General features: G+C 38.9%; 2 protein-coding genes across 2 annotated transcripts in view; one reads left to right on the forward strand and one right to left on the reverse strand.

The window, feature by feature from the left end:
- The window catches only part of RPGRIP1 (RPGR interacting protein 1), a 65,955-nt gene extending 61,940 nt beyond the window's left edge, over positions 1 to 4,015 (forward strand). The window contains 2 exon segments of the mRNA XM_007951234.1: positions 2,106 to 2,236; positions 3,897 to 4,015. Coding sequence (XP_007949425.1) covers positions 2,106 to 2,236; positions 3,897 to 4,015 — 250 coding nt within the window.
- A 1,466-nt stretch (positions 4,016 to 5,481) lies between these two features.
- SUPT16H (SPT16 homolog, facilitates chromatin remodeling subunit) overlaps positions 5,482 to 24,331 on the reverse strand; it is a 52,379-nt gene continuing 33,529 nt past the window's right edge. Inside the window, exons 4-26 of the mRNA XM_007951148.2 lie at positions 23,636 to 23,788; positions 22,947 to 23,093; positions 21,876 to 22,027; positions 20,995 to 21,167; positions 18,584 to 18,674; positions 17,192 to 17,265; positions 16,951 to 17,063; positions 15,977 to 16,042; positions 15,760 to 15,855; positions 15,561 to 15,676; positions 15,297 to 15,450; positions 14,462 to 14,589; positions 13,890 to 14,025; positions 13,655 to 13,781; positions 13,279 to 13,397; positions 12,504 to 12,629; positions 11,877 to 11,989; positions 11,484 to 11,559; positions 10,908 to 11,077; positions 8,016 to 8,145; positions 7,312 to 7,441; positions 7,099 to 7,176; positions 5,482 to 5,627 (exon numbers count right to left, since the gene is read on the reverse strand). Coding sequence (XP_007949339.1) covers positions 5,482 to 5,627; positions 7,099 to 7,176; positions 7,312 to 7,441; positions 8,016 to 8,145; positions 10,908 to 11,077; positions 11,484 to 11,559; positions 11,877 to 11,989; positions 12,504 to 12,629; positions 13,279 to 13,397; positions 13,655 to 13,781; positions 13,890 to 14,025; positions 14,462 to 14,589; positions 15,297 to 15,450; positions 15,561 to 15,676; positions 15,760 to 15,855; positions 15,977 to 16,042; positions 16,951 to 17,063; positions 17,192 to 17,265; positions 18,584 to 18,674; positions 20,995 to 21,167; positions 21,876 to 22,027; positions 22,947 to 23,093; positions 23,636 to 23,788 — 2,814 coding nt within the window. The remainder of the gene's footprint in view (positions 5,628 to 7,098; positions 7,177 to 7,311; positions 7,442 to 8,015; positions 8,146 to 10,907; positions 11,078 to 11,483; positions 11,560 to 11,876; positions 11,990 to 12,503; positions 12,630 to 13,278; positions 13,398 to 13,654; positions 13,782 to 13,889; positions 14,026 to 14,461; positions 14,590 to 15,296; positions 15,451 to 15,560; positions 15,677 to 15,759; positions 15,856 to 15,976; positions 16,043 to 16,950; positions 17,064 to 17,191; positions 17,266 to 18,583; positions 18,675 to 20,994; positions 21,168 to 21,875; positions 22,028 to 22,946; positions 23,094 to 23,635; positions 23,789 to 24,331) is intronic.

The raw sequence follows: 24,331 nt of genomic DNA on the forward strand, positions 1-24,331 counted from the left end.
TCCTCTCTCATTTGGTCATGTTTTCAGAAGGCACCAATCCCTGGAGAAAGATATCATGCTTAAACTGAAAAAGGGGAAGACCCTCAATGAAATGGACTGACACAGTGGCTGCAGTGATGGGTTCAAGTACAGCAAAGATTGTGAGGCTGGTGCAGGACTGGGCAGTGTTTCGTTCTGTTACTGTACCCAAAGTCACTGGGAGTCGGAATCAACTCGATAGCACTTAACAACAACGATCTCTGCTTTTACAAAATTAATAGCAATGTGAAATTGCCCAGAATAGGCAAATCCCTAAAGACAGAAAGTAGATCAGTGGTTGCCATGGGCTTGAAGGGAGAGGAGAGTGAATGTTAATGGTATGGAGTTTTTTTCTTTTTTTTTAACTGTGATTTGGAAGAAAGTTTACAGAGGAAATTCGTTTTCTATTCAACAATTTATACACATTTTATTTGGTAACGTTAGTTGCAATTCCCTTAATATAACAGCACCCTTCCCCTCTTCCCCTCTTCCCCCTCGCTTCCCCATCTCCATTGTTCTCCTTTCCTGCACCTTCCTGCAGTCTGAACTTTGTTTTGGGCAAATGCTGCCCTTTTGGTCTGGTCTGGTTAATTGTTCTGTGGACTACGTTCCTCTAGTGTTACTGCTCACTTCATCAGTCTGCTGTTTGTCTGAAAGGTGATCCCTGGGGGTGGGTTCAGATCCAGATTTGAAGGGTGTCTAAGGGCCACAGTCTCAGGGTTTCCACCAGTTTACTGTCAGACCAGTAAATCTTGTCATATTTTATGAATTTGAATTTTGTTCTCCATTTTTCTCCCATTCTGTCCAGGACCTTTTGTGGTCTTGATCAGAGTGATCAGTCACGGTAGCTGGTTCTTCTGGTCTCCGTGTAGCAGAGGCTGTGCTTTGCGTGGCCGACTAGTCCTTTGGACTAATTGTTTCCTTGAGTCTTTGATTTTCTTTTCTCTGGACAAGGAGAGACCAATAGTTGCACATGGAGTTTCTTTTGAGTTGATGAAAATGTTCTGGAATTAGACAGTGGAGACTGTTGCAAAACGTTGTGAACATTTGTTTAATCTATATTTACTTTGTACACTTTAAAATGGTAAATTTACTGCAGAACTTTTTAAAATAGTATTTTCCTGTGTTTTCAGTGAAGGTTTGCACAGGTTCCCATTCAACAGTTCCTGCTTAAGTTGTTCAGTGACATTGGTTATGTTATTCACAATGCATGAATATTCTCATTATTTCCATCTAAGTGTTCCACTTCCATTCATCTCGTTTTCCTGCCCCCTTACATTCTCATCTTTGTTTTAAATTAATTGTTGACTATTTTGGGAATTTTATCTCAGTTTTAAAAATTAATGTAATATTGAATTGGCCAATGTTTGGTTCATATATATTTTTACAATTGAAAAAAAAAAAAAAATACGGGCAATGGGCCAGATTTTGCCCACAGACTGTAGCTGACCAATGAACATTAGCTTAAATCTTAAATAAATAAATAAATAAATAAATAAATAAATAAATAAATAATAGGCTTATTATAGATTGTACCAGTTTCTGATCAAAATATCATTCTTTGCTAGGCTAAGTCAAGATCATACTAATTTTTACTGACTGCTCACTGCTTGTGAGGCACTTTATTGTGCAGCTGACAGTACCATCTTTCAACACTCACAACTCCCAGGAATAGTTTTTAAACTCATTTTACAATTCTGCATTCCTGCTGTTTCCTTTAAGGAAAGAGAATTGATAGCCATTTTTAAAAACTTAAAACCTCTTCCTCTCATTTCTTCACAAAAACTTTTGTTTTTTGTGCAACACCTTCACTATCCCTATAAAATCTTCTATCAATATTTTAAATGACCATACTAAGAATAATACTTTGACAGTTTTGGGACAACTTGATCCAGTACATTCTCTCAAGAGTCTTTGTTCCCCCCTACTCAAGGCCTGTTCCTTCAAAGCACCCTCACTTTTCTGCCATTGTAGTCTTAAAAATGGAGGCAAATGAAAGACACTGTATCATTTATGGTTGCTTTTATCCTCATATTATTTTTAAAGCCTGTGATTAACAGTGGTATTAACTCAACTGTTTTCTTTAGTTTAAAGTTTACAGTGGTGAGTGATCCTATGGATGACGAAGAGAATGAATGTCAAGAAGTGGGATATGCATATCTTGACCTGTGGCAGATCCTGGAATCAGGAAGAGACATTGTACAGCAAGAGTTAGACAGTAAGTAACACATGATTTTTCAAAATTGTTTCTTTCTTCCACTTGGCTTTAAGAAAACCATCCTAATAATGAATCTATTTTTTTGTTCTGCCTTCAGTACCTAATTTCTGCTGCAAAGATGAAGAGACACAAATTGGATTGAACTCTTCTTTTTTACTGCTGTATTTATTTCTAGATCAAGCATGAAAGTAGTCATGTATGCTTTAGCATATATACCTAATGAGAATTACGATATATTATGAATAATCGATGTTTGAGATAAGAAATTTTTGTAAGACAAAACCAAAAAAACCCAAAATCATTGCCACTGAGTTGGTCCCGATTCATAAGAGACCCCTCCTTGGGTTTCTGAGGTGGTATCACTATGAAAGTAGATTGCCCAACCTTCCTTCCAAGGAGTGGCTGGTGGGTTTGAACCACCAGCCTTCTGGTTAACAGTCAAATGACTTAGACACTACACCACCAGAGCTCCCACCAAGCCGAAGGGCTACAAATAAAATGGCACAGTGCCAATATTATCGCATAGTATGGCAGGTCTCTAAGTTTAACTCTAAGTCTCTAATTCTAAGTCCATTAACAGTCCCAAGATTGGCAGGAAGCATGGCAGGCTGTTAAATGAAGACTTGGCTACATGCAGGGTTCAAATGTGCCAAAAGCTGCAGACCTTTCTCAATGCTTCTTCTTATATACGGGAAGCAGACCACATCCCTAAAGCAGCTACTCAACTGCTCCAGTAAATTCCACCATGGAGTTGATTACTAGTCTCACCATGGGGAACAACTAACTACATCCAGCTGCCCAGAGACTCAAAACCAGGCCCAGCCAAGCTGACACATAACCTTAACAACCACACTTGCCCAGATTTTTAATGAAACTAGACTTAACAGCAAACTAATAGATGTCACCACTTGTATGTCCCACTGATATCTCAAATTCCCTTGACTATGACTTTGTTCCTTACATTTCCTCTTAGTGAAAGCCACTATCTACCATTTACCTTGTTATCTGAGCCAGAACGACCTATTCCAACCTCTTCCTTACTCCTGATATTCCATCACAAAATTCCATTAACATTACCTCTTCAGTGTTTTGACTCTGTCCCCATCTCCACATCCCTGTTAGATCCTTTTCATTTCTCCCCTGAATTACTTGCCTTACAACTACCCTTCCTGATCTACTTATGCCCCCTTCCAAAATATTCCCAAAGTCGTAATCTTTCTAGAACCCAAATAAAAATGATTACTTCTAACACCTTTAGTTAAACTCTTTAGAAGACAAACAAGGCCCTGTGCAACGTGGCCTCTGCAGTCTGTACAGCTTCATGTTCTCATGTTTTAGCACATGTTCGGAAGGTTTTTTACTGCTCAAGACTTAGCTTGGGGATTGTCTCCAGGGTCTTTTTCTCATTCTTCCATTCTCAGTTAGGTGCTACTTCTTTGTGTTCCCAAAGTACCTTGAGCTTTAATTTATTGTAACATCTAGCACACTATATTGTAATCACTTCATTTTCCTTTCTCCCCTCAGTAAACTAGAAACCACCTACAACAGGGTACAGTAACTTAGTTCATTTCATATTTCTGGCACCTATCATGACAAATACCAGGTATTTAGTGTTTTTTAACTGAATAATGCTGACTCTTTTTTTTTCCTTTCCTAACAGTTGTTAGCCCAGAAGACCAGGCCACCCTAATAGGAATGCTGAAGGTTTCCCTTCAAGCTGCTGCTGCCCTCCATGCTATTTACAACGAGATGACTGAAGATGAAGATTTGTTTCTATGACAGAACAAGTGCCACTCCATTCTAAAATCTGAGGGAACCATAGTAAAAAATCTTGTAAAGTAACTTGCTATATCATGAATTTTGTCTGCTGTGATGTCTAGGATCTCTCTTAACAATGAAAGTTTAAAATTATTCAAGTTATCTTTGTGACACCAACTTGACCAAAGCATTTTTGCAAGGCTTTAGCACTTTACCAGATGAGGAGCAGGCTGGCTTTCAGGAACTACATAAGAACTGTTTCAAAAGGTGAATTTACAAAAACAAAACAATAACAACAGCAACAACAACAAAAAAAAACCCCACAGTTTATTTATCTTTTAGTTCTTCAAAAATTGAAAATATCAAGTCCTACTGCTAAGGAGAAAAAAAAACAAATAAACAAAATCCAAGAGCCCCCCACCCCCCTCTCTTAAAGTCACAGAACACAGAAGGGACTGCAGTGGGACAGGTGGTACAGCGAAACAGGAGGGGGAAGATGGCAAGATAAAACTCTCCAAATACTTAAAAAAAGCTGTTCAACAGAAACTGTGATAAATACAGGACAATGCAAGACAAGTAAAAATAAGGAGCAGCAGTGATGAGAGGCTTTATTGTGGATGCAGCCTCCCTTCCTCTTCTCTTTTCTCATCAGGATATTCTAGGCCCAGGGCATGACTTGCCCCTTTCAGATCTAAATGTTGACTCCTTTGAGCTACCTCTAGATTTCATGAGAAGCAGTGTATGAGGCACAGCATTCTTCCTCAGATAACATGTCAAAAAGAAAGGACACAGTGGTAATTTTGTCTTCTACCATTGCCATGTGTGAATTTGTAGAGGATGAAACCGGGCCAGGGAGTGTCACTGCTTCTTATGTCTTCCAAGGCAGCAGAAGTACCTCAGAATCTGCATGAGGCAAGAAAGCAGGCAAACTCTGATGGAGGCACCAGCTCAATCTGCCTCACTAGCTCAAGTTGTTTGGATTATCACAACCATTAGAGTAAGTTCCAACAGTCTTTTCTGGAGTATTGCAAAGACAGAACTTAGAGATGTGAGGAAGGTCATGGCAGTAGGGTAGGATGAAGGATCAACTCTGCTGGTCAAGAACCATGGTACAGGTAGTTAAGGGTCACCTTGTACCAATGTCTTGGAAATACAGCTTCAAGACACCAATTAATAAGATGCTGGAAGCCATCAATGTCCTGGCAGAAGGTGACAGGAAGAGAGAGGAATGAAACAATATTTATTAATAGCGGAAGCTCCGCCTTTGTTCAAGAACACTTCCTCCCTTGCCATCTGCATGGGGCCATTGGCACGTGTCCTGGTGGGCCTGGAATTCCCCGAGTAGATTGGTCCACACAAATGGCCCCCTAAACCCATAAACACAAACGGCAAAACTTCAAAAGAAAACAAAAGGAAAAATACAGTTTCTATGTCATGTAAAATTTTCAGGGGTTGGCTGAATGGAGCTCAGGGCCAAAGTTCAGAAGTTACTTCCTCTTTTTCTTGGGTGGTGCAGAGCTGTGTCTGGAACCACGGTTAGAGCCACGACCTGAACTGTGCACAGATGCCTTCCTCTTCCGGCTCATACTCCGACTCTGTTCTTCTTCTTCCTCATAACGACTTTCACGGTCAGCTAAATAAAAAGAACAGGCATTATTAGTTAGGAGCCCTGGTAGTGCAGTGCCTAAGGCATCTGACTGCTAACCAGAAGGTTGGTGGTGCAAACCCACCAGCCACTCTCTGGAAGGAAGACTGGCAATTTACTTCTGTAAAGATTTACCACCTCAGGAACCCAATAGGGGCTGCTATGAGTTGGAATCGACTTGGTGGCAATGAGTTTGGTTTGGCTTATAAACCCTAATAGAACTGGACAGCATGAAATGGTGCAGTGTACTCTGTAATCAGTTCTGAGTTTTAATCATTACCCAGGTACTTTCTAGATATGTGGCCTTGAGCAAGTACTTAACCTTTCTGAACCTTAGTTTCTTTCTTTATAAAATGGAGAATTATTTTAGAATTAAACAAGGTACCTCTGCAAAGCACCTTTCACAATCCTTGGGACACAGCAGATAATAAATACTTCTTTTACATCTCTAACTTATATTTGGGGTTTGGTTTCAGAGAATCTAAACTAGCACTATAAAGGTATTTCTAACCTGGAAGAAACCCAAAAGTTAGACAAATATGGGATTTAACCTTGGAAACAGAATTGTCTAACTTTGGAGCCATATATGACTGTGTTGCTATCTCAGTCAGAGCACGCTGGGGGCTTGAGAAGACGAAGAACGCATGTAGTTATGCAGAATCACGCCTACTAGGACAAATTCCAGGACTTGTTATTACTGTTTTTTTTTGTATCTGGTCAATGAAGTAGCTGTGGTTCCAAGGAAGGTTTGTTTTTTTTAAAGTGTGGTAAAAACACACACCAAAAATTTGCCAGCACAACTTCCACATTAACAATTCAAGGACACCAATTACCTTCCTCAAGTTGTCCCACCCTAAACAAAAATTCACCTTCCCCTCTCCCTCTTGATAAGCATTAATAATCTTGGTTTCTATATATTTGCTTATTTCATATAAGTGAGATGATCCAACTGACTCATTATTTTGCTTATTAGTATGTTTTCAAGGCTCATTCATGTTGTGGTATGAACCAGAGTTCACTTTTCTTTACAATATATTCCACTGTACGGCCATATCACATTTTGTTTATCTATTCATCTGTTGATGGCTATTTTGGTGGTTTTCCATCTTTTGCCTATTGTCCCAATCACTTCTTTGGCTGCCTCTTGCTGCTGTGTGCCACTGAGCTGACTGGGACTCATACAGACCCTATGGGACAGAGGAGAACTGCTCCACAGGGTTTCCTAGCTGTGAACTTTACCGAAGCACATCGCCTAGTCTTTCCTCCCACTGAGCCTCTGGTGGGTTCCAACTGCCAACCTTTTGGTTGCCACCAAGCTTACCTATTGCACTATCAGAACTCCTTTAACTTTTTGAAGGCTACTAATATCCCAAAACACTCAAAGTGTTAAAATTTGTACACTAGCCAAAACTAAATAAATGAAATCCTCCCCTCCCCCAAAGAACCACCACAAAACTACCTTTTCGAGCTTCTTCCTCCAGTTCATCCCAATCCTTTCCACTCTCTTCTTCACTGCCCAACGACTCCTTGGAATAGTCTGGAATAAAATTGATGAAATATTAGACATTAGGAATGGAATAGAATAATACAATCTTCCTTTATACAACTGTATTATCCAGAAATGATACTAGGTTAGGAAGCCATGACAAACTTTTTCTTAAAAAAGATTAACCTGATTCTTCTGCTTCAGATGAATAGTCTTCATCACTGTCCTCCTCTTCCTCTTCATAGTCATCTTCTGAGGGGTTAAAAGTCTCATCTTCAATTTCAGACTCTGAATCCCCCTCCTCAGCATCACTCCCCTGGTGAGTAAGAGCATAATACTGTTTACTGATTTTTCTCATACATTCATCTTATTAATGTAATGAATTAATTCAATACACTTAGTAGACCAGCATTATTTCAATTTTACATGAAAAAAACCTGAGTGACAACAAAAGGATGGATCTAAAATGCCTAGTAATTTGCAAATTAAAGATAACAGCACCCTCCTTGCTATTCTCTTCCTAATTCAAATTTCTGAAAGATTCACATCATCCTTCCTTATCCATGGCAATTAACCACAGAAGTAGACTCTTGGTAATAATGCATTGTGCAGAGGTGGCAGGACCATTTCCTAGAAAATAATTTTTGCCAAATTGTCCTGAAGAATCTTTTTCAAATGCTGAGAAACTCGTTTGAGTGGACAGTTTTTGTTATTTCAATGAAATCCTGTCAGTAGATACCAATGTCCAGTCAATTCATCATTTTTCTGTGAAACTAATTTGAAGAAATATAGTCTTATCCTTTACATGGTACTTATATGTCTTTCTCCTGACTGCCCAAACGATGGCAGCCAATACTGTGTACCAGAACAGAAAGCCCGCACTCACGCACCTCACCCTCAGGCTCCAGGAAAGACCAGCCACCTTGCTCGAAGAAGCCCTCAGGGTCATCAACAATGGTCTTCATGATTTTAGTCCAGTTGAGAGACTGTACTCCTTCTGTGTACTTTAGGTCACATGAACTGAAATAAATGATGTTACAAAGTCAGAACCAAGCTTTGATATTTTCTCAAAATTTCCAGTGTCATCTTGCTTGGACATTAGCATCGCAAAGAAGCTTTTTTTTTTTTTTTAATTAACCTTTGCCTAAGTCTAGGTGAGCAAACGTCCTTTGCACTGTGCCAGAGCTTACCCAATCGGCTGACAGTTTCTCTCTGAGAGCACTATCCTTCATGACAGCAGCATTCCAACTGAAGTAAGTCTTTTCCTTCATCTAAGTCAAAGCTCAAAGATCCCTTCCATTTTCTTCCTTATGCACCAATTTCCATATTCACTGGCCTCCCTCCTACCTACTCACGTTTTCATTAATTCCATTCCTTAACTCATCATCATTTCTGTGATCCACACCTCACCCCGGCTATCAGCATTCATACTTTCATAGGGACATTTTCACTAGCCCTAGTTCACCTTCTTCAACCTTCCACTGTTTTCCTTTGTCTTTGTTTATTTGGTGCAAGGTCTGTTTGAAGGTAAGAACTGAATTTATTTTTAGTACATAAAGTGCCCTGTATTTAGAAGATGCTCAAATGATTTTCTGCTATCCACTTTTATTGAGAGCCAGACCTATTACAGTGGGAAAAAAAAAAAAAAAAAAAAAAAAAAAAAAAAAAAAAAAAACAACCAACCAAACAATACTTTGGCTAACAATAATGAAATTTCAGCCTAAAACCTATGTCAGAATCACCGCATCATCCCATAAAGCCACTATCATATATATGGAAACTTCTGCCTCCAGCCATAATGGGGTAATAACAAGGACTAGATTTACTTTTCCACCTTAAACAACTAGAAAACCAAATAAAATATGAAACAATGGTTTTCAAACATTAGCTAAAAGGCAGCACAAGATTATAATCCCCAAGAGAAGGAAAACAAACAAGGTTTTATTTTATAGTTGTCCCGGTTTTCTGTCTGGAGGCAGTTTCCAGGCTGGTGTACTGGAGGGTAAGCAACCAGAATGTGGTGGTCACTCAGAGGTGGTGGTGGTGGTGGTGGGGGTTCAGGAAGGCTGAGAGACCTAGGCTATGAGGGACAGAGCACCAGAGGAAAGTCACAAAGGAGAAAGCTCTGGATAGCTACTAAAGGTTCTCTCCAAGTCTTTTGCTGAGGACTGATCTGCATATTCATGAAAGGAAACTAAATGAAGCTGGGCAAAAAAAGCAGCAGATAAAAACAATCCACAGATCTCGCACAGAACTAGAAACTATTCCTGTTCCTACCAGGTGGAGCAGGAAGACCTCATAATACAATGGGCATCAAGTAGAGTCCACAGAAGAGTACTGCCTGAAAGGTGGGCCAAATTAGCCCTAAACTAAAGGCTGTTCTTGCACTAACAAAACCTGAAAGATAAGATGGAATAAAAACAACTGTATTCTAGAATAAAACCCCAAAATTAAATCCTATAATAAAATCCAACATCCAACAATGTGGAGTCATAATGTTTGGGAATTCCCCAACACAAATACCAGGCTTTCAAAGAAAACAGGAGAAAAACCATTCAAAAGAGATTTCTATGAATTGGGGAATGGATAAAAAGTATGTGGTGTGTAGTGTATCCACACCATGGAATACTGTTGTTGTCAGGTGGCATCGAGGCAACTTCTGACATACAGCAACCCTGTGACAGAGAACTAGTACTAGTACTAATAGATACTAGTATCTAGTACTAGTACTGGCAATTCTAGCCCCATAGGGGTCTCTTGGCTGCCATCTTTAGGTTAGCAGCCGAGTGCTTAACTGTTGTGCTACCAGGGCAGGGCTCCTTAATGGAGTACTACTCCGTAAAAAAATGGAATATAGGACTGAAGCACACAACTCAGGTAAATCTCAAAAGTATTAAACTCAATGAAGGAAGAGAAATTACATACTCTTATTCCATTTTTGTAAAATTTCAGAAGACGCAAAACATACACTGACAGCAACTGAGGGGAGGTTCTAACTTTAAAGGGGCATAAAGGAACATTTTGAAGTGATGAAAATGTTCCATATCCTGATTATGCTGGAAGATATAAGACTGTATACATCTGGTAAAACTCATCAAATCGTATACTTAAGTTGGTGAATTTTATTACATGTATATTATACTTTGCTAAAACTGATTTTAAAGTCATATACATTTATACATAATATTTGTGATCCTACATCATCTCCTGCATATATTTCATATGAAAATCCTTATATCGAGACCATATATTTCATTCTTTCTCAGTTTATTTCTTAGCTTTCAATCAATTTCTCAAGAGGAGACTTACAGGACCTCCTAGATCCCAGTTATGGGGGTAGAGGACTATACTCATGGCTACTCAAGCCCCATCCTTTCTCTAGAGCCTCACCTTTCCCCAATTATTGGCTTTCTGGTACATCCATGAGAACTTCTTCTAGATGAAATGTGAGTATATGGATGTCAAAGCCTAAAAAATGTTAAGATATTCTATAGATGCTTTTAGATGTTTACTTTACACACACACACAAGTCAGAAAAAGATTAGATTTTGGTTTTCATTGTGTAGTACTGCTAGGTACTGAGGAAAAAGTCAACAGCTACTTATCTAATATATCCCAAAATTTCAAGTCCATGTCTATAACCCAATGTAAAGGCAATCTTACCTTAGATCATCAGGAGATTTTATGTACAACATATTACACTTGGAGGAAGGCAGAAGAGACAAATTCTGTAATACAGGGTCCCTGGGGGTTAATGGGAGATTGCTGGTGGGTTTACTTACTTCAACCATTCTTTAATGGGGTCGAGAGATGCTACAGGAATGGCATTGATCATCGTCACCTTCTTGCTGTAGTCTTTGTAGACTATCACCATATCAAAGTTCTTCAGGTGAAACTGGACTCTCTCAAAGTGGATCAGCTCCACTTCATCCAATGTTACCACAAAAGGCGGCTGTCAAGGAAGAACTGGATTATTATCATGCGGGTACTTTTCCTAAAGCACTAGCACTTTCAAGAAACAAATTACCACATATAGGATAATGGAAATGCTTTTTGGAAAGATTATAGCCAGTACAACACACTAAGAAACCCCAGTAGAAGGACCTGAAAAACCCTATTTTTCCCTCAAGGAGAATAAATTCAAGGTATCCATGTGAAGACACCATTAAAAGGTAAACTATTTAAAGAGACTAATTTTGGGAATCATTACTTCAATGAGTTTTAATTCTAAGATAAGTAAATATCAAAAGTGACAATCAGAGAGAAAACCATATGATCTTATTTTCAAAACACCCATCACCCTCCTGCTTTCTTTTCACTAACAATTTCCTTATCAAAAGGAGAAAAGAAATACATACCCATTCTGTAGCATTTACCAGTGCACTACTAGTGGGCTGCAGGAGGCAGGTACTCCTGTAGGGAGCACCATTAAATCTGAAAGAGAGTAGGGTGAGAAACTCACATAAGGCTGGGCTCATCACAGGGGAAGCTGCTGCCGCCTTAACAGATGTCATTCTCTCCACGCCTGGTGCCAAACACGACTCCAGCACACTCACTGGATACTCATTTCCAGAGAAGTCTCTTAATTTTAGCCACTCACTCTAACCCTTAACAATTTTCAAGAGGGAATGAATGTCTCAAAGGAAACAGGACACAAAATATGACATTAAATTAATATTACAGGAGGAATAACCAACTTTTCTAGAAGACAGATTAATGAAACTTCAAGCCAAAAAGAAGCAATATGTTACCCCAAGTCCCTAAAAGGCACTTCAAATTCCAGTTCCTCCTTAGTTAGAGCCTCTACTTTCTCAATGAAATTTTTAAAGGCTGTTTTCAGTTTGTGCCTCATTTCTCGTTCCATCTGTTAAAGGAAAAAAATAACATTTTCACTTGTTAATAGTATCTCCCCTAAAAAAGTCTGAAAGGGCTCTTGTAGTCTTTAACTCTTACAATGTAATATACTAATATCTAGATTGTACTAATATAGATATTAGTATATTATAATATATATTATACTTATAAGCCAAAAAACTCAAACCCACTGCCATCAAATCGGATCCGATTTATAGCAATCCCCCTTGGGTTTCTGAGGCAGTATCACTATGGAAGTAGATTGCCCAACCTTCCTTCTGAGGAGTAGCTGACGCATTTATATACACAATGTATTAAAGGCCACCAGAGCATTAACTGGAGAGCTGAGCCTGCAACCTAAGTCTAATCATAGTCATTGCACTCTATCATCTTAGCAGGTAACCTGAGTCACTCTGCACAGATAGGTTCAGGGCTTATCTATAAAATATAACAGCTCCTGGGCTCAGATGTAGGCTTCATGCTACCACATTACCCTGCAAATGAAAATACACAATCTCACTGGCCTGCTCAGCATAGAGGTCGTCACGGTCATGCATGTGTTGATGTTTTCCCAGGTCTGTGGTGATCTCTCCCACTTCTGTGTAAAACTGCACATCCGTGTGCCGCTTCTTCCCAAACATGATGGCATTCTGAGGGTGTAAGGCAGAAAGAAGTACATAACAAAGATGCAAGATACAAGAAACCAAACACTAAAGTACAAAAATATCTATGTTGGAATTGATAGTGATGCAAACATGGGCCTCCACGGCATGTATGTAGAAAGAGTTAAACCATCCTTGATGGTATTATAAATAATGTTTGCTGGTACTGTGAAAGAGTGTAAGCTTTTAAAAGTACTCTATTTCTTAGCATGGACTTTGGTATTATGCTCGTAATAAATTGTGCCTTAAGCAAAAATTTTCAATTTCAGAAAAAAAGTTGGAGAAAAACTTGTATGTCCTGGTGGTCAGCATATACCATACTATCAATCCTTATAATGTTATATAACAGGTAATTTTTTAAAATCACTATTTCATAGGAAAGGAGCTCTGGTAGCATAGTGCCTAAGGCACTTGACTGCTAACCAGAAGGCTGGCGGTTCAAACCCACCAGCCACTCCTCGGAAGGAAGGTTGGGCAATCCTACTTCTGTAGTGATACTGCCTCGGAAACCCAAGGAGGGGTAGCTATGAGACGGGGCCGACTCGATGGCAAATAACAACAACATTTTATAGGAAAGAGACTAACAGAAATTCAGCTTGTGCCCAAGATCACATGACCAACCATTACAAAGATATACCTTGAGGTGAAAGTGCAAGACAATAATCATTTCTCCGTCACAGGGTTGGAATAAAGCATGCTTGATGTTATTATACAGAATATCTACTTTGTCTCCTCGAACAGATGTGAAGCGAAATCCTAGAAAAAAAGAAATGAAACTAAGTGTCATGCAGGATCATGAGGTCAGGCAAAGGGCACTGCATTTTTTTCTAGCCGATTTGAACTAGGTTAGAGGAAAAGGCAACTCCTGTACAGAGCTTTCCTTTCTTTCCAGCCATAGGGCAACAGACTAGAATCCTCACAGCATTTTTCTGCCATGCTTTATTATCTGATCTGTTATTCCTGCAAATGTGGCCCTGAAGATAAAGCTCAAGCACACAAGAGATCATCCATACCATTGACGTGGGCCTCCAGTGAGCCCTGCATTCTCTTCTGGGCAATGTTGGGGCGGATGTACAGATCTTTCAGTTTGGGATTACTCCGGTTTAGATTGATCACCAGCGAATCTTGTTTCACAATTCCCTGAGAAGACAGACCATTAATGGGACTCCTCATTATCCATCCCTACATGTGCCTAAAAGGTCACACACGTCCTTTTACACAAAGGTACTTGTCTGTGTTCAGGCTCACCTCCTTCTCCTTCTCTTCTGCTTCCCGAGTCTTATAACGTTTCTGAACTTCCTTTATAATTCGGAAAGCATTCTGAAGGTTCAATGCTGGCACTGTCTGTTCTCCAGGGGCCTTCATATTTGATGCTCGGTATGTACTGTAAAAAAGAAACAGTTATAGGTGATCCTTTACCAAGCCAGGGAACTTGCACCTACTCCTATATTTTAGAACTAGCTTAATATAGCTTAAAAGAGAAAGGCAGCACTTAATGGTGAATGCCTAGAAAGCAAAATAATTTCCCTTTCTTTTCTCTTACAAAGACTTTAAATGGCTAATCCATTAAAATCTGGCCTAACAACTCCAAATAATACCACACGATGAAGGAAACAGAATCCAGTGTAGCAAACAAAATATTTTCATGAGGTTTCTAAATTAGGTTCCATTCCTCAAAATAGTCCAAAGCCAACAAGGTGATCTTAAAAAAGTACCTATTCACTAGACAGGGGAGGATACAACATAGAGAACAAAATGTTTCTAAAAGAGCCACTCAAGCCAGCAGGGATTTAGGAATGGTTGTTTTTCTGGGGACTTACATTTCCTTGACAAAAGTGGCTTCTGGGTTAGGAAAAATGTTGCCCTCATTCCTGCCCAGAGCACTGCCTGGACAATAGAAGTTGATTCGCAAGTAAGTATAGTCTCCTTCTACGGACATACTTATATTCTGTTCAAAGAAAGAAAAAGCATAAAAAAAATGTTTTGGCAAACAATATTCTTTCCTAGATAAAGATTAGCTGTTACAGTGGTGCTACAAAGGAAATAGTAATCAATTGCTCTTAAAGATCTAGTTTGCGAAACTTAATGTAAATCTAACACACTACCTTTTAACTCATTGTTTTATATGACTGTTTCCCAAAAGAATCCCTGAATTCTCAAAGTACTATGTGCCATGTTTACAACTACAGGTTAAATAATGCTTAAATAAAGGTCAAGGAGATACCAGCCAACTATGTTTCTAGACTGTGATCTCTGGTAGCATAGTGCCTGAGGCACTTGACTGCTAACCAGAAGGCTGGCAGTTCAAACCCACCAGCCAATCCTCAGAGGGAAGGTTGGGCAATCTACTTCCATAGTGATACCGCCTTGGAAACCCAAGGAGGGGTCACTATGAGTCAAGTCTGACTCGATGGCATCTAACAACAACAATAACATGTTTCTAGACTACTTAGTGGTCTAGAAAGTGAAAACTGGAAGGGGAAGAACAGTAGGAGATAAGAGGGAGAGAGGGAAGGCAGTCAAGTTAGAAGGGAAGAGTCTAAAGGAACAAAAAGCAGGGAGTGACAGTGAAGGCAGAACAATTACCTGTGGCGAAACACAACTAATAGTTTATGAAACAGTCTGGATAAGACTTGATTTAATGAACGCGAGTACCTTGATTGTAGCAATGTGAAAAGGTGTTGCAATTCCAAACACAGGCATTATGACAGTCTCGTATTTCTTATCAATATAGATCTTCATTTCCCGAATATGTGGTTCCTTAGGCATCAGAGATGGGTTTTTATAGGATACGTTAGATTTGCGAGCTCTGGAGTGGGAATGAGAAGAAGAGAATAAAAAACAAAACAAAACACCCAGAAACATCTGCAGTCACCCATAATCCTAAGGCAATCGCGTTGCTTGGTCCAAACTCCTTACTTCTGGATCTGCTGCTCTCCCTTCTGCTCAGTTAATCGCCTCTTTGCTTCCTCATTGAGCTGAGCTGCCAATTCCTTCTGATGTGCTCTTCGCTTCTCTTCAGCAGTCATCTCATTCTAGTGAAGGGAAAACCAGTCATCAGAACGTGTAAATCTCATGAAAGGGATGAGATCAATGTAATTCAGATCAGTAAACTTACTCGTGTTCTTTCTGTAAGTAATGCTGCCCGAGAACCTCTTCCCAGAAGGTCCTCGGCCTCATCTTTCTCCTCCTCCTCTTCTTCCTCATCCTCATTCTATGGGAAAAAGTTGTAATCAGGAAATCAAGCTTGAATTTTTTAGCCAACATTAATTTATCCTCTTCAGTGTATCCCACTTCCTACATCACTCATTTGCCTTCTTCCTAGGCTCTCTCACCTTTAGAAAAATCCCCACATTCTTCACTTTCTTCTTTACTGAAGTGAGAACAGTGGCTGGGCCATCCTACAATAAAGGGAGAAGTCAAACAACTCTAAGAACTTTTGAATGAAAGCACTTTCACACTTTCTAACTTAGAAGATAGTTTTCAACCTCCTGGATACTGAAATTTTTGACAATAAATAAATAAATAGAATTTTTACCCTCCAGTTAATGTGGGAGGCAACACTGAGATAATGGTTAAAAATACATGCTTGATTTGAGTCCCTGCTCACTTTTCACGTATGTGACATCTAGCAAATGACTTAAACCTTTCTGTCCCTCAGTTTATCTGTAGAAAGGAGACAATCCATAAAAGTCCTCAGCTTATAATAAAACACTGAAATATTTGTGATTTCTATTATTATTATTATTAAAAATTAGTTTCTACTAAGCAAAAGAAGCCAGTCACAGAAACCACATAGTATATGATTCAATTTATAGGAAATGCCCAGAATAGGCAAATCCAGAGACAGAAAGCAGGTTAGTGGCTGCCCAGGGCTGGGGGCTTTGAGGGAAAACACAGAGTGATTGCTAATGGGTATTAGGTTTCTTTCTGGAGTGATGAAAATATTCTAAAATTAAGATTGTGGTGATGTCACACAACTCTGTGAATATACTAAAAATCAACGAATTATACAATTTAAAGGGGTAAATTGTATGACATGTGAACTATGTTTCAATAAAGTTATAAAATAAGAAATCAGTTCCATTATTAAAATCCTTATCAAGTTTCACGTTACAACATGATATATAGCTTGGTTCAAATCTTCCCTGTACCTGGACCACAATCTCTATTCCTAGCTGTATTAAGTCCATCTGTTACATGGATCTCTACCCTCAGGTAGCATTTAACAAAGACAAGAAAAAAAACAGAGTCCAAAATATGCCTCAAAAGTCAGTTTATGAACATTCACCCGCTTAAGAACATATACCTCATCCACAAGGACTGTGTCACCAATGAATAGAGCGTAAGTTTTCTCTTCTGGTTTCTTCCCCTCCTTGTTAGTCAGGTCCGAGAATCCCAAATTGATGCTGAAAACCATCCCTAAAACAGCAAATGTGCATCAGTCTTTGGCTATGAAAGGATGGATAAGATGTAAAATTGTACAACAAAAAGGAGATGAAGCTAAAGAGAATTACACAAATATTTTCCTACTGCATGCATGTACCCACCTTTCTTCAATTTGTACTGATTTTTACTATTGATTACTAGTGAGCCTTCACGGAATTCAATTCCCATTCCAAACCTGAAAAGGAATATAGAGAAACTTCAACAACAGGCTGAAAGATCTCTATGTAAGTCAAGTATAATGTTTCTATTTCAATTTTCAAGATGAAGCAGGCAAATATACATTTAAGTGATTCATCCTTGCTGATTTGTCAAGTTAAGAAATAGGTTCAAGGATAGTCTTTGGCTCTTAATATGTTGCACCTCATGCTGAAAAATAATTTCCTAATTAAGTATATTTTCAAACATTTATTATATGAAGCTGTCTTTTAGCTTACTTACCCACATTTAAATTTTAATCTTCTACCATGTAATTAAGGAGCTCTGGTAGCATAGTGCCTAAGGTACTTGACTGCTCACCAGAAAGCTGGCGGTTCAAACCAACCAGCCACTCCTCGGAAGGAAGGTTGGGCAATCCTACTTCTGTAGTGATACTGCCTCGGAAACCCAAAGAGGGGTCACTATGAGTTGGGGCCAACTCGACGGCAAACAACCACCACCACAACCACCATGTAATTAAGTAAGGAGTTTTCCTATAAGCAACTTAGTGGGCACTATTAAGGGGTACACTTCTAAGATAGTCATAATTGGTTTAAGAGAGTAATTTTTAGTGGCAAATAGTTAACTAGAATCATAAGCCAACTGGGCTAGGACTTGATACTAAAAAAAAAAACAAACTCATGCTGACCCCACGTGTGCAGGGTAGAACTGTTCCGTGGGGTTTTAGGCTGCGACCTTTTAGACACGTTGCCAGGCCTTTTCCATGAGGTGCTTTGGGTGGTTCAAACTGCCAACCTTTTGTTCAGCAGTAGTTTTTACCCACTGTGACACTCAAGGACTAGGACTTGATACAGGCCAATAAATCTCGTCTCATCACTCAGAAAAGACCAGAAACTATGTACTTCACACTAAGGAGATTTCCCATAGCTTTGCTTCCCCAAATGTCCCTTTTGTCTCTAAGATGTTAGCAGGTATTTCTAGGTGTTCATTGGCCAAATACATTTGAGAAGCACTAGGTTAAATAAAAATCTATTTTTTTTTTTTTGCTGAGATATTCTAAGAGGGGAAATACAGTATATAATTTTGCCTAATATCTGTAAATTGATGCCAGACCACTTAATGGGTATTTAGTATGTTGCTCTAGAAAAATCCCACTCCACTGCTGGAAGAAGTTAAATCTTTCTTACTTTCTCTGAAAACATAGGTACTTGCACATGGTAACTCTGACAATCCATAAATGTTGGCTGAATGAATCAAATAATCTAAGAATATGTCTTCTGGGCACTACCAGGTGTGAGAACTAACTCAGGGAGACACAGCATATCATAGCACCTTACCCCAGGTTTTTGGTAATTTTGTTCAGCAGCTCTGGCTTCTGCTTTTTAACCACATCCATGACAGCATTATACACATCACATATCTTCACACCTAATGACAAGATAGAAAGGGAACATTAACCTATTTTGGGGGCAATAAAAGTATTGAATATTTTATTATTATTCATAAATTTTGTGCTATACTTTTTTTTAAATTGTGATTTGGGTGAAAGTTTACTGGCAAATTCGTTTTCCATTCAACAGTTTACACACATTGACTGCAATCCTCATAATGCAACAGCTCTCTTTTCATTTCCTCCCTATAGGTTACCTTTTCCCTATGTCCTCCCTTCCTATGGGTTCCTAGCCTTGGAGCCATTTTCCTGTGCAAATGCTGCCCTTCTGAGCTCCCATGGTTGATCGTTCTTAGGAATATATACCTCCTGGTGTAATTCTTCACCTAGAAGGCCTGGCTATTCTTTGGCTGGAAGCCATGGGAGTTCAATTTCAGGCCAAAAGAATGACTAGGAATCACAGTCTTGGGGGTTTCACAATATTTAGCAGACCAGTGAGGCTGGGTTTTACTTTTTTTTTTTTTTTTTTATGATTTTGAGTTTTGTTCCACATTATTTTCCTGCTCTATCCAGGATCTCCTATTCTGATCCCTTTCTAAGTGCTTGGCCATGGTAGCTGGGCACCATCTAAGTTCTTCTGGTCTCAGGGGGGACATTAATCTTTCAGGGAAAAAATGTCATTTTTTAAAATCAATTCCCCCCCCACTAAAGCCGTGTTTCTCAAAGTATGAACTAAGAAATACAGAGGACCCAGAAATTTGCACTTTCAAAATCAACCCACTTAGTTAAATAAGGCTATTAAATGTTAACTGTTAAGAAGGACTCTGCCATAGTTTTTCAAGATCTAGGCTATTAATGGATATTTCAAGCTAGAATAGTTCATATCTTAAACCATCTATGACTATGATTTCAAATTGGAATTCTCAAGACTGAGATGGAGATATTAGAGAGGATGTCTGGAGGTGTCTAGAAGCTCTGGGCAACACGGATGGGCTTACAAAGTGATTTAAAGGTGGTGTGGTGCAGTTAGTTACTTAATATGGCTCTTCTAACTTTGCGATTCCCACTAGATGACTAGGTGGGACTATGCAAATGTAAGGCACTTATGGTCTGCCAAGGAGACTGGATGGCTTGTTAATAAAGAAAATAACGTACACGGTACCCCTGTGTGGTTGGGACCATGCAAACAAGGTATAGGAACCCTGACGTGGGGACTGGTCAGTTTTGCCATTCTGCTAGGCTTAAAGTAAGCCATCCCAGAGGCGGAAAAGGACGATCTCACTGCCATCAAGAGAGAAGGGCGGGGATGGGAGCATGTTCTTGGACCTGGGATCCCTGCACTGAGATAGCAGAGAGATGGCAGTAGCAGAATCAAGAAACTGGCATAAGACAGAGCTGTGGCTGGCCCCTGGGAGTGAAAAAGCTGAGTGTCTTCGGGTAGGAGGCTTACATCTATTAGCAGTACTGAAAGAGCTTTGTGACATTTGGTCAAGTAGAGTAGAGGCCAAGCTGAGAGGCCAAAGGCCAAAGAGAGGCCTGCCTGCAGGCACAGCCAAGGGAAGGCTGCCTCATCAAAGAACTGTATCCTAATCATTTGAAACGTAACCTGTTGCTTCCGTAATAAACACCATGATCATGAATATTCTGTGAGTTCTATGTAGTCACTGCAACTAATTATCGAACCCAACAGAGAAGTAGAGAGTGCCGTGGGAGGGATGGTTGGTGTCAGAATGGGTAAAAGGGTAAGAGGGCGACAGCATATCTAACTTCTGCCTCATAGGAATGAGCTTGTGGCTATTGACATTCATCCTGATTCTCTCTCTCCCTTGTGAAGTCAGAGGTCAGAAGATGCCACCCCCATGCTCTTCTTACAGGTAGAAAATAGTAAGGCCAATTCAGTCAACTGGCTGCACAGAATTTCAAGGAAAAAGAGAAGTCAAGCACTCTGTTTACTTTTAAGGTATTTATTTGTTTGCTTAGCAAAGTTGCTACCAATCTGTTCTCAGACTAGGATTCCTGGTACTCTTGGTATTCATTAATTATAGGATTATTATATACCCTGCTGGCAAAGATACTAATTCTCAGAACTTTCTATATTAAAGAAGAGTGATAAGACCAAGCTATATTATGAAGATTTGGACATAGCAGCCTAACCCATAAGAAAGGTTTTTGTAAGCATCAGAGTAAATCACCATGACTACTCATTCCTGATAGACAGTAGATTAAGAACTAAATGTTAGGGTGGTTCAAGGTTAGCAAAATATATTTATAGTATTAGAGCCTTAGGGACATAAACTCACATAAACACTAATGACGCTTGTACTAAATTATCTCCAAACCCTTTCTAAGCCACCTCACCATGTCTTAATTCCTTCAGCAGCTCCTCCTGAAGCTGGAGCAAAAAGTTGTAATTCTCTTGAACTTCCTGAGAAGGGTCAACCATCAAGGTACGAACAAGATTGGAGCAGTAAGATTTGAAGCGAATACCCATGGCACAAGTGATTGCCCCAAAATGCATGTGATTCTTGTCACTAGAGACCAAAGGAAGAAAACACATCATTATCAAAACTAATGAAGTCTTTAGGATCACTGGCACATAATATCTATAATAATTATCTTTCCCTGTTATACTCAACACTAAAGTGGAATAATGACTTTTTTTTTTAAAGTAAAAAAAGGCTTTGGAGTAAAAATGGGTACCAAAACTTTTAAGATAAGAATCCAGTAAAAAGCTGACTTATTGTATTCAAAAGAGGCAAAAGACACACTGAATTGTATTCATTACAGTCTACAAGTATGACAGCAAGAAGTCACTTATCCATCATCCCATTATGTATTGTGGGTTATAATCAGTCCCATCAGAATGACTGAGGATGAGCAGCATTCTGTATAATATTTTAAAAACTTGGAAGTGAAATTATATTATGGTTCATCTAATACCATTTTTTTTTTTACCATGTCCTGCATTTTTCCAGCATTTGTAATAGTCTGGAAAAATACAGTCACATGATAAAGGAAGAAACTAGTATCTATGAAAAAGGCAGAGATACGTGTAGAAAAAAAGAAGAAAATGTGAAACGTAGACAGTTGGTTATTCTCCTATTTTTCTAATTTTTCTGTAAGAATCATGTATTACTTTCATAATAAGAACAAGAAAATGACTAGACTGAATCAAAGAAAAACAAAACCCGAGACAGAAATGCTCTGCTATTTTTCGATTTTGATGTTCTCACACTTACCTCACTACACTAAACTTGAGATTATAATTGCCACCACTCTGGATGATAGGAGGGTAACACATTTCCACAGTAGAAGGGTCTGCCCCTGCTAGGTATTTCTTCTCTTCAATGGCCTTTTCCACAGACTCAGCCAGTTTGCTGTGTCTAACTTTCTGTAAGAGTACACAGAAATAAAATAATACTTACCAGAGGGTGGTAAAGAGGGGTATTGAGTTTTTGGACATTATCATTTGAAGGCAACATCTAATCTGACACCATTAAGGATTATATAAAAGCCTCACAGCCTGGCTCCTATGCCAGATACGATTTGGTACACATGCAAAGAAAATGTAAGAGAACAGGAGAGGAATTCACTACTAGTACTGGATGTCACTTTGAGGACTAAATGCACCTAACCCAAGCCATGGTATTTTCAATCGCCTAATGCATGCGAAAGCTGGACAATGAATAAGGAAGACCAAAGAATTGATGCCTCTAAATTATGGTGTTGGCGAAGAATATTAAATATACCATGGACTGCCAGAAGAACGAACAAATCTGTCTTGGAAGAAGCACAGCCAGAATGCTCCTGAGAAGCGAGGATGGCGAGACTTCGTCTCACGTACTTTGGACATGTTAGCAGGAGGGAGCAGTCCCTGGAGAAGGACATCATGCTTGGTAAAGTGGAGGGTCAGCGAAAAAGAGGAAGACCTTCCACGAGATGGACTGACACAATGACTGCAACAACGGGCTCAAATATAGCAATGATTGTGAGGATGGCATAGCACCAGGCAGTATTTCATTGTGTTGTATACATGGTTACTTATGAGTCGGAACCTATTTGACAGTACCCAACAACAGTAGAATTTACAACATTCTTAAGATTTCTCAAGTCAAACACTGGGTAGCTTTAAGAAACCATAGTATAGGTTTAATTATTCTGAAAGAGATATGGCACAATTACACACCATCAACTTAATTATCAAAGTCTTAATTTCAAAGGAAGCTGAAAAACTACCCCCTAAGAAAATCATGTGTAGGGACTAATCTGCTTCATTAAAATAGTAAAAAGACTCTTTCTTCCCCATTTACCTCATCTGCATCAACTATTTCCATGACTCTTTCCTTGAAGAATTTGTTGAAGACTTCAGAAGTGATGCTGGCTGCCTTCTTCATAAGGTTGAGCTCACCATCCTCCTTGACAGCGATGGTGTATGCCACAACTGCACTGATATCTATCTGTAGTCAAAGTGATAAGAGTTTCTACTTTCAAATACAGAATTACTAAAGAAATATATCTCTTTCCATTTGACTACTGTAGTATTTGGTTATTCTGTAAACCATCAGTGGTTCGTGGAGTATCTAAATATTCTCTTCTTGGATTAAGTAAATATATGTAATAGCACTTTGCTAGTTTTTTATGTGTGGTCAAAGAGGCTGTAAGCTTACACACCATGCAAAATTTAAATTTCCCTCTTTAGAGGTATTGCTAAAGGCTTAAGAAGGAATAGGTGGAAAGGCAAGGAAAAAGAAAGAAAAAAATATTTTTTTGGACAAGAAGGTTTTCCAGTTTCCCTCTAAAGTAGTTAAACTATCTTCTGAATTCCCCATTCCCGATTGAAAAGTAGAAGTGGCTTACTGCTCAGCCGAAGGGGATAAAAGATGGAAACGAAAACAAATATATGGTTTTCTCATAACAAATTCCTTGCACTTTCTGTTATGGAACCTTGTCACATTTTTGTCTTCTCAACTCGCCATTTGCTCTTTGCCAATTTTCTTACTTTGTCAAAGCCCTCTTTGTTGAGGCAGTCATTCCAGCTCTTCATGAATTCTCCAGGGAATTTATCTTTGCTGAACACTCCAATCTTCTTGCCATTCTTGCTTTCTTTAATAGCTTCAATCATTTTGTCAAAACTGCTCTTATTACTTTCATTCTATCAGGGTCAAAAGAAAGGAGTTTGTTAATTTTAGAATTAGACATTTATGACCTACTAGTACTAAGCAGAGAGAGGAATATTCTAAGTCTTATAAAGAATAATTTTCCTATCTCCCATCCACTTCTCTAGGGCAGATGATAACACACCAAAAGTTACACAAATTTGTTTGCACATTTTATATACTTAAGTGAATGGGTCACAGAACTTAACAAGACTATTCTTTTTCTTCAGGAACAGCTAAGAAACTCAAGCACTAGGGTGAAAAATATTCTGAGAAAAAAATTTTTAGATAGGGAGGCAGTATGACAAAACAGATCAGATTCGATAAAAACTAGAAATATAAGTTTTCTTAAGGATATTTAAGGTTCTCTGCTCTGCATTAAGGCACTCTGATGAGAAAGAAATAAATTGTCAGTGTCCTTCAAAATGGACAGTTAGCATTCACTAGAATTCCACAATCCCTGTTTTGTCCCAGGACTGGTAAGGTTATTGAACTCTCTTCTTCCTAGAACTCTAATCACAATCACAGCCCACTAAAAC

This window comes from Orycteropus afer, unplaced genomic scaffold, assembly GCF_000298275.1.
Source record: "Orycteropus afer afer isolate SDZICR_OR568_19922 unplaced genomic scaffold, OryAfe1.0 scaffold00292, whole genome shotgun sequence".
Lineage (NCBI taxonomy): Eukaryota > Metazoa > Chordata > Mammalia > Tubulidentata > Orycteropodidae > Orycteropus > Orycteropus afer.